The following is a 12,814-nucleotide window of genomic DNA, read 5'->3' on the forward strand; positions in this document are numbered from 1 at the left end:
AGTCCTTGCTCAGGCTGGTCTTGAACTCCCGAGCTCAAGTGATCCTCCTGCCTCTGCTTCCCAGAGTGCTAGGATTATAGGCATGAGCCACTGCACCTGGCCTCTCTTTGACCTTCAGAAACTTATTTTTATTGGAGAACCTTAGATATGATCTCTTTGACTTTTTATCTGAAATCTCTATCCTTTAATCCTCTCTCCTAATTCATCAAAGAAGATGCCCTGTGATTAAACGCACTTAAGGCATAAAAAATAACAGTGTTCTCTATTGAAAGCACCAAAAACACTAACCCAAAATTCTTTGACTTGGGTCAGTACTTGCTTAAAGAACTTTTCTAGTGCTGCTCACAGGGAGGCAACTGAGGATTCACTGTTGTTAAAGTGTTAGATAAATGTTACCTGTTACTGTTATTACGTAGTGGGTATTGTGCCAAACCCTTCACATGTATCATATTATCCATGATTTCACTTGTAAACTCTGGTTTATTTTTTGTAGTGAGGCTTGAGAGTTGCCTCTCCTCTTCCTTTGACATCTCAGAGAATCCTTCTAAACTTTCTGGATTTCTTTTTCTACTGAGTGACTTCTGCATCCTGAATCTGCAGCAGGATCCATTTAGCAGGCTGGTAATGGAGGTAACTGGTCCTGTTAAACTCTTGTTGATAGACTATCTTTTCTCAGAGGTCATTTGAGTGGGCAGAATTGTTGCCAGTGTTGAATCATTGCTCAGAACATTACTGATAATAGTCTCTGAACAGCGTTTGATTTCACCTTGGAGTTGGTAGGTCACAGTCTATCTCATCAGACAAACTCATAGGATGTGGATGGAATTTACATGTTTATTTCATTTCCATTTTAAACAGTTTAGTATATCAGAGCTTCTGTGCCCTCTAAAAAAACCCCAGTTATTCTCCATGACAGAAATTGGCTTGTTCACCCTCAAAACTCTGGGTAACTATCCCAAGGAGGGCAGAAGGTGGCAGTAAAAGCAATCTTTTGTAATCCCTTCCCATAACCTGCTGTTCTTTTCAAAGGCCTCTTAGGGTACCTTGGTGACAGTACTAAAGTGTTTTTATATTTCTCATCACTTAGGATTCACAAGCAGTTTTTTATGTAAATAACTAATTGGTAGGAATGTGCAGAGTTTGGGGTATTGCATTAAGTGATTCTGCAGCCACCAAAGTACAGAGAATAGCCAGCTGATTCAGCCATGTGTTTTGTTCCTGGGCATTCTTGTCACTTCAGTCATCTTCCTTTGGGCTTTCTGAGTACTAATAGGATTCAAAGTGAACATATGATGCTTTAAGAATAAATTGATTTGCAAAGGATTTCCTGATGTCTAAAAGTAGAATCAAGAAGATATTAAGAGATTAGGGTTTAGGGCGGCGCCTGTGGCTCAGTCGGTAAGGCGCCGGCCCCATATACCGAGGGTGGCGGGTTCAAACCCGGCCCCAGCTGAACTGCAACCAAAAAATAGCCGGGCGTTGTGGCGGGCGCCTGTAGTCCCAGCTACTCGGGAGGCTGAGGCAAGAGAATCGCTTAAGCCCAGGAGTTGGAGGTTGCTGTGAGCTGTGTGATGCCATGGCACTCTACCGAGGGCCATAAAGTGAGACTCTGTCTCTACAAAAAAAAAAAAAAAAAAAAAAAAAAGAGATTAGGGTTTATTTTAATAAGTTTCTCTGGAAAATTTGAATTTTAGCTCCAAGAATTCACCTTTATTTTTTAGAGGTAGATAAACAAGTGGCCAAAAGTTGTGAATTTTATTCTCTGAGCTTTTTTCTTCAGGTATCATAAAACTGTTGTCTGTGTTGAAGACATTGAAATCATTTGAAATAGTTACAGTGGAGCTGTTTTGGTTTGGTTTGTTTATTAATTAGAGACAGGGTCTCTCTATGTTGCCCAGGCTAAAGTGCAGTGGCTATTCCCAGGTGTGATCTCCCACTACAGCCTTGAATTCCTGGGCTCAGGCATTTCTCTGGCCTCAGCCTGAGCCTTCCCAGTAGCTGGGACCACAGGTTTGTGTCACCATGCCCAGCTGGAGCTTTTTTGTTTTAATTCTTCTAGGAAGGGGACAGATCCTAAGGAAGGAGAAGACAATAAGAAAGTTAGTAAATTTAAAATCTTCATCAGTGGCTTGGCATCTGTAGCACAGTGGTTATGGCGCCAGGCACATACACCGAGGCTGGCAGGTTCTAACCTAGCCCGGGCCAGCTAAACAGCAATAACAACTGCAACAAAAAAATAGCTGGGTGCTGTGGCGGGTGTCTGTAGTCCCAGCTACTCGGGAGGCTGAGGCAAGAGAATCACCTAAGCCCAGGAGTAGAAGGTTGCTGTGAGCTGTGTGATGCCACGGCACTCTAACGAGGACAATAAAGTGAGACTCTGTCTACAAAAAAAAAAAACAAAACCAAAAAAGAGTCTTACACGGAATAAGACTTTAGCATTTGGGGAGAAAGGGCCCCAAGTCTTTGGAGATTGAAAGCTTGTCACTGGGTAGTCGTCTGTTAGCGGTTGACCAGTTTGCTTCACATCTCTGGACCTTGGTTTTCCTCATCTGTAGATAATGGATTAAGCCAGATGGTTCTGAGATTCCTTCCAACACTGGAGGCTTACCCCACTCCTGCATGATGAAAGGTTTCTGTGGGTTTTGTCATCCAGTAAGATTGAGAGTTGGCCACATTATGGACTCTGCCTGCTCATGTTATCTGGAAGTTCTCTGCTCCTGCTGTTCCTCTGTCATCCTGCCCTTACCTCCCACCCGCTCACACATCGAGTGCTGCATTCTATTTCTAGAAGTGCGTGCTGAGGTTCATTTTCCATTTCCTCCTCCAGCCCTGATTTTATACAAGAACATCCACAGGATTTCTTATATGTTTAAACTTGGGATATTTTGGCCTTCCTTAAAAGATGACATTTCTCAATTACTTTTCTTCCCTGTTCCTGGATCTGTCATTGTGCTAATTCAGTCTGTATTTGCTAGGTTGCTCATTAGTGAGTTAATTAACTTACTTGAGCATGTGAGTTTTGACATTTTTGTGTGAACTGCAATCTCCCTTTGATAGCAGGCACCCCCTACCTCCCTCTTGACCCCCCACCCCCCGCTGCAGGCATATTTTACCTAAATTCTCTGCTCTTTATTTTGGAACCAAATGAAACAAGTTTGACTTTGATTTGCTGTGTTCTAAGGCTCTGGTTCTGGCCAATCTCGGTTCCAGGTTTATTATGGTGACTAGCAGCTTAGATCTCTGAGGGAGTTCTGTTTCAATGTGCTGAATCCCAGCATGCCCTGGGATACTTTCCCATGCGTGTGGACTTTAAATCTCTTTTAAAATGATGCCAAGGCTGGATGTAGTGGCTCATCACGCCTGTTTTCCTAGCATTCTGGGAGGCCAAGATGGGTGGATTGCTTCAGCTCTGGAGTTCAAGACCAGCCTGAGCAAGACGAGACTCCTTCTCTACTGAAAAAGAAGAAACACTAAACAGGAGATGTGGTAGGCGCTTGTAGTCCCAGCTATTTGAAAGGCTGAGACAAAAGGATTGCTTGAGCCTGAGGCTTTGAGGTTGCTTTGAGCTATGATGATGCCATGGCACTCTAGCCAGGGCAACAGAGACTGTCTAAAAAAAAAGGCCAATTCTTAGTCTGGCTTCTGTGGGGTTCTCTAGTTCGGTTCTCCTGAAATCCAAATTGAAGCTATTCTTCTGTGAAATGCCATTGACTTTGAGGGATGCTTCTTGAAGTCCTACTCTCAAGGCATCTGAGCTTGGTTTCTTATAAATAGCTAAAATTGTTACAATTACCTTGAAAGCTAACCCAAGCGACCTTCTCAGAAGTCTTTTCCCTGAGTTAGTCATCTTCCTGTTTGGGAGTGTTGACCATGGTGAACTCATAATGTTTTTTCATGGATGGAAGCTCAATGAAAATGACTCATTACCAAGAAAAAAAAAAGAAAGAAAGAAAACCAAACTTCTCTTTGTTCTTCAGCTGTCCATATGCTTGATGTACAAGTTGAAACAAGATTGTTGCTTGGTAGCTGCCTGTACAAATTCAAGCCAATATTAGGAAAATGACAATTAGCTTCTCTGGTTTTAGTGTGCGTCTTAGAGTTTGCCGGGCACTTGTATTGCTAATACATACAACAAAAGAATTCAGCTCAAGATCGATAAAAATGGGGTCCATGAGGTTATGAGTGCATAGAAGTATCTCCACTGAATAGTGAGAACAAAGACAGAAGTTTTTACAGTAGTTTTTATAGTGATTTTACACCCTCGTAATTTTTTTTTTTTTTTAGACCAAGTCTCAGTCTGTCACTCTGTGTAGAGTGCTGTGGCATCATCGTAGCTCACGGCAACCTCAAACCCCTGGGTTCAGGCAATCCTGTTGCCCCAGCCTCCCGAGTTGCTGGGACTACAGGCATGCAGCACCACGCCTGGCTAGTTTTTCTGTTTTTAGTAGAGATGGGGGTCTCACTCTTACTTGGGCTGATCTCGAACTCCCAAGCTCAAGCGTTCTACCAAGCCCCTACCTTCCAGAGTGGTAGGATTACAGGCGTGAGCTACAGTACCTGGCCCACTTACAAAGATTTCTAAAGTTGAAAGAAGTGATTTCTTCTGTTTTCCTCCTATGAAATTGTGTTTTTTAAATACTCAGTTGGTTAAGATGCAATAGTTCTTCACCTTGACCTTTCTGATTATTTCTTCCATAAGATTATAAAAAATGATTCTTATGGTAATTCATATATAGGGACCAGATAATTTATTTCATAAACTGAGGTGAATAAGGACTTTATAAATTATATCCTACAGTAGGACACTGCTTTGTTTCCTAATATCAACCAGTTTTCAAATCCCGGGATGCTGTATATAATCCTGAGACTAAAGTGAGAGTATTTGGAATAAGAAAACCACAGAGCTGTCAGGTTGTAATTGGACCTATATGTTGTGACAAAATTGAGTTATTAAGAGGAAAAAGTTAACTTTAGGCCATACCTAATGACTTTATGGTTCCTGTTCGTTGTTATGGCCTTGGGAGTTTTGCTGGGTATCTGGTTTTAAAGAGTTCACCATATTTCCTCTTTTTTTTTTTTTTGAGGATTTTTATTATTTTTTATTTTTATTTATTTATTTATTTATTTTTTGTAGAGACAGAGTCTCACTGTACCGCCCTTGGGTAGAGTGCCTTGGCGTCACACGGCTCACAGCAACCTCTAACCCTTGGGCTTACGCGATTCTCTTGCCTCAGCCTCCTGAGCAGCTGGGTATTTTTTATTTTTTTTGAGACAGAGCCTCAAGCTGTTACCCTGGGTAGAGTGCCGTGGCATCACAACTCACAGCAACCTCCAACTCCTGGGCTTAAGCGATTCTCCTGCCTCCGCCTCCCAAGTAGCTGGGACTACAGGCGCCCGCCACAATGCCCGGCTATTTTTTGGTTGCAGCTGTCATTGTTGTCTGGCGGGCCCAGGCTGGATTCGAACCCGCCAGCTCAGGTGTATGTGGCTGGTGCCTTAGCTGCTTGAGCCACAGGCGCTGAGCCCATATTTCCTCTTTAAAAGTTCTCAATCTTTCCCCCATGTTATGCCTTCCGTGTCTCACTGATACCATATCTAGAAGGTGTACTTGCGTCCAGACTTCATGACCTTATGCTTGGACTAAAGGAACCTCCAGCCTTTCCTGGATCTCCCTGACTTCACAGTCTTTCTGCATCAGGGGCCATTAACAGGCCTGGCCAGATGGGGGCTGTGGGAGGTAAGAGTGGATGCCTAGGGAAAAGGTGGGCTTGATACCTTCCAAATAAGAAGCTGCTGTCACTGTAAGCTTTCGAGCAAGGGAGGGACACATGGAAAGCTGTTTTCACAGAGGTAAGTCTCACAACCATATGGAGTTAGGATGATGCAAAAAGATAGTAAAGCCAGGGAAATAAAGTCTAGAGGTAACTTTAGTCCAAGGGTAAGGTCATGAAGTCTGATATAAGCATTACTATCAGGAATAGGAGGGATAAATCTGAAGATGTTCTCTAAAAGGAAATGGCAGCACATAGTACCACTTACTATGAGATCATATGTTCGTGATAACCCCAGAGCATTTGAGACACTGAAGTCTTTATGAATTATAAATGATATTTCCCCTAATGTTGCTAGAAAGTATATTTTATATTGTTTAATTTTGGGGTAATTGGTATCTAAACTATACAGTTAAAATCATGCCCTGTGCTTAGCTAATCCTATAGATTGAGCTTCATTGTACTCTCAGGTGGGATGCCTAATTTTCTTTTTTTTTTTTATAGTAGCCCTATCATGGCCTGGACTCCTAATTTTGACTTATTAACATGTTTTAATGTGGCTAAGAAACTTTTTTTTTTTTTTTTAAGAGACAGAGTTTCACTTTATCGCCCTCGGTACAGTGTCGTGGCATCACAGCTCACAGCAACCTCCAACTCCTGGACTTAGGCGATTCTGTTGCCTCAGCCTCCCCAGTAGCTGGGACTATAGGCGCCTGCCACAATGCCCGGCTATTTTTTTTGTTGTTGCAGATTGACTGGGGCCAGGTTCGAACCTGCCACCCTCACTATATGGGGCCTGTGCCCTACCCACTGAGCCACAGGTGCTGCCCTAAGAAACTGTTTTTGTTGCATCCATTGACTACCTCATATAGAGGGAAAGCAGTATAAGGAAATCCCCTTTACCATGTTCACATGCGTGTAATCCCTCCCTAGCAGGAGCAGCTGGGTGTTATTGTTGTTTTTTTGTTTGTGCCCTCCCAGAGGTTGTCCTCAATCCTGCAGGCCTGATACAGGCATTTCTCAGTGTTGACAATTCAGCAATGCTTTTTTTTGTTTGTTTGTTTTGTTTTTTGCTAGGGTTGGGTTTGAACCCGCCACCTCCGGTATATGGGGCCGGCGCCCTACTCCTTTGAGCCACAGGTGCCGCCCTGGTGGTTTAGATTTTTTTTTTTTTTTTTTTTTTTTTTTTTTTTAATGAAGTCTCACTTTATCACCCAGGCTGGTCTTGAATTCCTGGGCTTATGTAATCCTTCTGCTCCAACCTCTCAAGTAGCTGGGACTAGGCTACTACACCTGGTTCCACAGCAATGTTACATTCCATTTTTCCTCATTCCTTCCCCCCTTCTCCCCTTTCCCTTACAGTCTTGTGCTTTATTTTATTTTATTATTTGTTTTTTAGTCTTGTGCTTTAGATCAGCTGGGGAAACTCATATAACCTAATGGATTTGGGGGATTGGGGAGGGAAGAGCAAAACACTGTAAAAAGACCGCCACTGCCTTTTGGCTGTCATCCTTTTAAATTCTGAGCACCAAGGTGGTCTGAATGCCTTGTTAACAGTTATCATTTGCCTTTGGTGCCATCACCCTGACAATCTGAAGAAAATAAGCACACAAAATAAAAGCAACAATGGAAAAGCCTCTTTTCAAACAAATAGGACATTCCTTGCCCAGGGCTCCCTCCTTGAAAGGAGATGGGAATAGGGAGGAGAGCTGGTGCCTTCCAAATGCCCCCTCCAGGACCTGGGTTCTCCAGGCTGCTTCTGAAGCCAGCAGGCTTGATTCAGGAAGGTCTGGCTCCACAGAAAGCTCTTTGTCAGTGTAGCTCAAATCAGATGATTTAAAAAACAAAAAACAAAAAAACCCTGCATTAGTATTTACTTTGTCTTACAGTGGTTTGAATCTAGCCAATGACACTGGAGCCAAAAAGAAGAAAAAGAAACAAAAAAAGAAGAAAGAAAAAGGCAGCGAGACAGATTCTGCCCAAGATCAGCCTGTGAAGGTAACAGGGAGCCTCTGTTTTCTTGTGAGCGAGAGTCACTTTTTCAGATGAGAGAGTTTGGAGGTAAATGTATAGAACAACTTAGATTGACATTCTCCACTGGTATTCAAGATGAAAGAGTTGGATCCCAAAGCCATCCTCTGCTGCCCTATACCTAGGTGATGAAACTGCTCTTAGTACCTTAAAAGACACAGCAGCTTAGACACTGACTTCCAGTCATGCTGCCTGCCAGAATGGACAGGTGCATATTATAGGCGCTGCTGTGCCAGGTGCCCTGGAAGAGTTGTGTGTGACAGCCCCTGGTACCTAGAGCAGTGGTTCTCGGCCTTTTCTGTCTTAAGGCTTCTGCTTCTTAATGCAGGCCTTTATATATTTGCAAGCATTCTCTTAATTCGGTAGTCGCTGTAATGAAAACTGTGAGTCCCACAGAGCGTGTTTCTGAGTTTCACTTGTTGGCCTAGAGCTTCCAACCCAAGACTGACCCACTGGCATAAAATCCACAGGTATGAGTAAAGATTGTATTGTTTTGTTTGTTTCTTTTTTTTTTTTTTTGAGACAAAGTCTTACTTTGTCACCCTCGGTAGAGTGCCATGGCGTCATAGCTTATAGCAACTTCAAACTCTTGGGTTTAAGCGATTCTCTTGCCTCAGCCTCCTAAGTAGCTGGGACTATAGGCGCCTGCCACAACGCCTGGTTATTTTTAGAGAAGAGGTCTCACTTTGGCTCAGGCTGGCCTTGAACCCGTGAGCTCAGGCAATCCACCAGTCTTGCCCTCCCAAGTGCTAGGATTATAGGCATGAGCCACCTTTCCCAGCCTAATTTTTTTTATTTCTAAGATAAAACAACATTGTAAAAGAAAACCTTTATTTCAGGTAAGTATTGTGATCTTCAAAGTAGGCCTGGGCTGGGGTCCAGCTCAAAACATATTCATAATTCTCCCTTAGAAATACCTCGAAAATAAGTCTATAAACCTCTCAGGAAATCAGTTTACTGATACTTTTTTTTTTTTTGAGATAGAGTCGTATTATGTTGCCCTCGGTAGAGTGCTGTGGCGTCACAGCTCACAACAACCTCAAACTCTTGGGCTTAAGTGATTCTCTCGCCCCAGCCTCCCAAGTAGCTGGAACTACAGGTGCCTGCCACAACACCTGGCTATTTTTTGTTGCAGTTGTCATTGTTTAGCTGGCCCCAACTGGGTTTGAACCTGCCAGCCTTGGTGTATGTGGCCGGCATCCTACCCACTGAGCTATAGGTACCGCCTACTCAACACTTTTCTTTATGCTTCAAATGTTACGCTTCTATTTGAATCTCCTACATTGGTGACACATGGCTTCAAGTGACTTTTGACTATTTCTAATATCAAACTCACCATGAAAAAAAAAATACCACTATTGTTGAACTCTGTGTTGTTGGCTTGCCAGGCACTTCTTTTCATTTAAAGTAGCCCCAAACTTTTACCATCCGTACAAGGTAGATGGGGGTTCTTGGTCTTCCCATTGTAAAGATGAGAGAGGTGACTCACCCAAGTCTTTTAGTTAAAAAATTCTGCCCCAAGTCCATGCTTGGACTTTGGGGATTTTTGCTTATTTATTTCTTTGGGTATGGATGTTTGGATGACTCTATGGAGATTTGAGCTCTAGTCTATATCAAAATAGTTTATTTTGAAATGAGAAACTTAACAAAATACCTTTATATAGCCCTTTGTTTTCTTCTTTACAAGAATGATGTAGTTCATTGTAGAGAATTTATTTTGAAAAACGTAGCAAGAGGAAGAAAATTAAAATCAGTTACAGTCCCACCTCCCAGGAATAAGCAGTATAAACATATTGGTTCATATTCTTCCTTTCCTTCACAATTTAAGTGGGAAAAAAAAATTATAAAGTAAAAGTGTTAGAAGAAAATACATGTATTTTTGTCATGCTAGGCTATAGGACCCAGAAGTCATAAAATAAAAATTGTCAAATTTAAAACGTAAATTTAAAAATTTAAAACTTTATAACAGGCAAAAATAAACAAATGGGGAAGATATTTATAGAACGTGTATCAGTAAATTTTAGAGAGAAGTTGATGATGATGTGGGGGATGGACATAAAGTTCATGTACAGTTTACTATGTTAAACTATTTTAAATTGCACATGAACTTTATGTCCAGTCTGTATATTACAATTTCAAATGTGCATACCCTTTGACTCAGTATGCCTCTTTCTTAAACCTTACCCTGCAGAAATACATACACCAGTGAGTAAAAATAGATGGACAAGAAAGTTCATTGCAGTATTACTTGTAAAACTGAAGAACAAAATCACCAAAATGCTCATCAACAGTGGGCTGCCTGAATATGCTGTGAGCCATATGTATAGTGGATTTGGTTGTTAGAATGGGCAGGTCTACATGTTCTTACCAGGAAAGGTGTGTAAGATTCAGTGTTGAAAGAGCAGTTTGTAGACCGGGCACAGTGTAGCTCATACCTATTATCCAGTCCTCTGGGAGGTCCAGGCAGGTGGATTGCTGGAGCTCAGGAGTTGGAGACCAGTTTGAGCAAGAGTGAGACCCTGTCTCTCACTAAAAATGAAAAACTGAGGCAAGAGACTCATTTGAGCCCAAGAGTTGGAGGTTGCTGTGAGCTATGACGCCACGGCACTCTACCCAGGGTGACAGCTTGAGCCTCTGTCTCAGAAAATAATAATAATAATAATGATAAGCAGTTTTTTATTTTTTTTATTATTTTATTATGTAGAATAGTATTATACAATTCTTTTTTTTTTTTTCAGTTTTTGGCCTGGGCTGAGTTTGAACCCACCACCTCCGGCACATGGGGCTGGCGCCCTACCCTTTTGAGCCACAGGCGCCACCCCCTATTTTATTTTTGAAAGGTGGATGTGTGCATTTGGAACTTGGAGGCAAAATAGCCTGACATTATGTTTGCCTCCTCTCATCCTCCCAAGTGAAGACTGTTGATGACAGGATTATAGCATTTGAGAGATGGGCTTGTTGGGTTTTTACTTTGTATATGTGTTACATATCTGTGCATTGTTTGAAATTTTATATCAAATATAATATAAGACGAATAAGGGGAGAAACCCTGTAGGCAGCACCCATTCATCATATATGTATTCTGAGTCTGTGGTCACTCTTTCTCCAGTTGTCATATAATATATGACCTCTAGGATTAGGACAAGATAACAAATCCCCTTCTTTGATTTGTACCTTAACTCTTGAACTTTTAATTAATCAAAAGTCTTACTAAAATAATGGGCCTTTTCTCTCCCAAATTTGTCTTGCCCAGATGAACTCCTTGCCAGCAGAGAGGATCCAGGAAATACAGAAGGCCATTGAGCTGTTCTCAGTGGGTCAGGGACCTGCCAAAACCATGGAGGAGGCTAGCAAGCGAAGCTACCAGTTCTGGGATACGCAGCCTGTCCCCAAACTAGGTATGTATGTACTTTCTTCCCCAGGTGAGGGCAAGGGACATGCCTCAACTATGGCTCCATGGGAGTTCCACCCTGAATTTATGGAGGAGGGCAGTAGAGTCCTGGAGTTCCTTAATGTTTATTTTTAGAGGAGAGTCTTTTAAACGCAGCAAAGAAAAGACTGTTGTTCAGATGTCTTATCATTTCACAGCAGCACACTCTAAGAACAAATAATGATCCTTTTAGTCCATCATGTATTGGCACATGATGATTTGGGATGTCTTCCCATGTAGATTTATAGAGGGACTGTCTTGTTTGTCTAGACAAATGTTTAATGCAGCCTCTTCCCTTTATCTCTCAGCCAGTATATGCTTACTAAATTTTACATTCTGCTTAACAGCAATGGTTTAACACCTGAAATACTATATGTAGGATTTGTCAGCACCCTTTAAAAAAAGCTATAATAAACTCTTAAGGGGGTAGGACAGGCAGAATGTCTGAATAGCTGAGTTAGAGGTACTTGCCAAGACTGAGTGACAGCCAACCTTGATGAGTACCTTCAGAGCCTGTGGTTGACCAAAAGTTTCTGGAGTATTTGCATCATGATTCTGGACACTTTTATGGCCAAAGTCCTGTTTCCTGTGTGGCTAAGAAAGTTAAGTTATGTTGAAAAAAACCATGTTCCCAGGCTGGGTGCGATTGCTCACGCCTGTAATCCTAGCACTCTGGGAGGCCGAGGAGAATGTATTGCCTGAGCTTACAGGTTCGAGACCAGCCTGAGCCAGATCGAGACCTCATCTCTAAAAATAGCCAGGCGTTGTGGTGGATACCTGTAGTCCCCGCTACTTGGGAGGCTGAGGCAAAAGAATTGCTTAAGCCCAAGAATTTGAGATTGCTGTGAGCTGTGATGCCATAGCATCACAGGTGACAGGGTGACAAAGTAAAACTCTGTCTCCAAAAAAAAAGAAAGAAACAAACATGTCCCAACACCAAATGTAAATGATTTTCAAGTTTACCTTGATTACTGCTTTCCTTCAAATCACTGTGAGACTTGACAGTATTTGCAATGGGAATGAGGAGGGTGAGGCAGGTTAGAGCCAAAGACTGGTAAGGGGAGAAAGGCAGCTGTGCCCAACGGTCTTCACCTTCTGCAGAGGTGGGGAGCATCAGTGGTCCATGGATGGGCAGGATGGGCGTTGGCTTAAGAGCTTATAGAAGTGCAGTATCTCAGTTCCAGCCCAGACCTACAGAGTCAGAGCTTACAGGAGATTCATGTCTACTTTCAAAGTTTGAGAAGCTCTCCTCGAGAGCAGATGCAGTTCTTAGACAGGTTGGTCACAACTCAGAAGCAAGCTAAGGGTGTGTGTCCCCATGGGCAATGGAAAGCAGGTGAATGTGAGGGGTGCTGATTCTAGGTCCCAGGCCCCATTGGCTAAACCCTCCAGAGGTTGAGTCATAGCATTGCTGTTAATAGGGTGGGGACCCAGTGACCGCCCCAGTAAGGAGCAGGGAGGATGTAGAGAGCCATATATTCCATTTCAGAATGAAATCTCTGAACAGGAATTTTGTGGCAGCTACCACACTTCTTGGCCCCATTATCAAATGGTGTTTAGTGTTTGGAGTTTTGGGTTGATT

At 42.4% G+C, this 12,814-nt stretch overlaps 1 protein-coding gene across 1 annotated transcript in view; it reads left to right on the plus strand.

The window, feature by feature from the left end:
- Positions 1-12,814, plus strand: part of NMT1 (N-myristoyltransferase 1) — a 37,828-nt gene that overhangs the window by 9,544 nt on the left and 15,470 nt on the right. The window contains exons 2-3 of the mRNA XM_053570149.1: positions 7,661-7,769; positions 11,056-11,200. Coding sequence (XP_053426124.1) covers positions 7,661-7,769; positions 11,056-11,200 — 254 coding nt within the window. The remainder of the gene's footprint in view (positions 1-7,660; positions 7,770-11,055; positions 11,201-12,814) is intronic.

Source organism: Nycticebus coucang, chromosome 18 (genome assembly GCF_027406575.1).
Source record: "Nycticebus coucang isolate mNycCou1 chromosome 18, mNycCou1.pri, whole genome shotgun sequence".
NCBI classification, from domain to species: domain Eukaryota; kingdom Metazoa; phylum Chordata; class Mammalia; order Primates; family Lorisidae; genus Nycticebus; species Nycticebus coucang.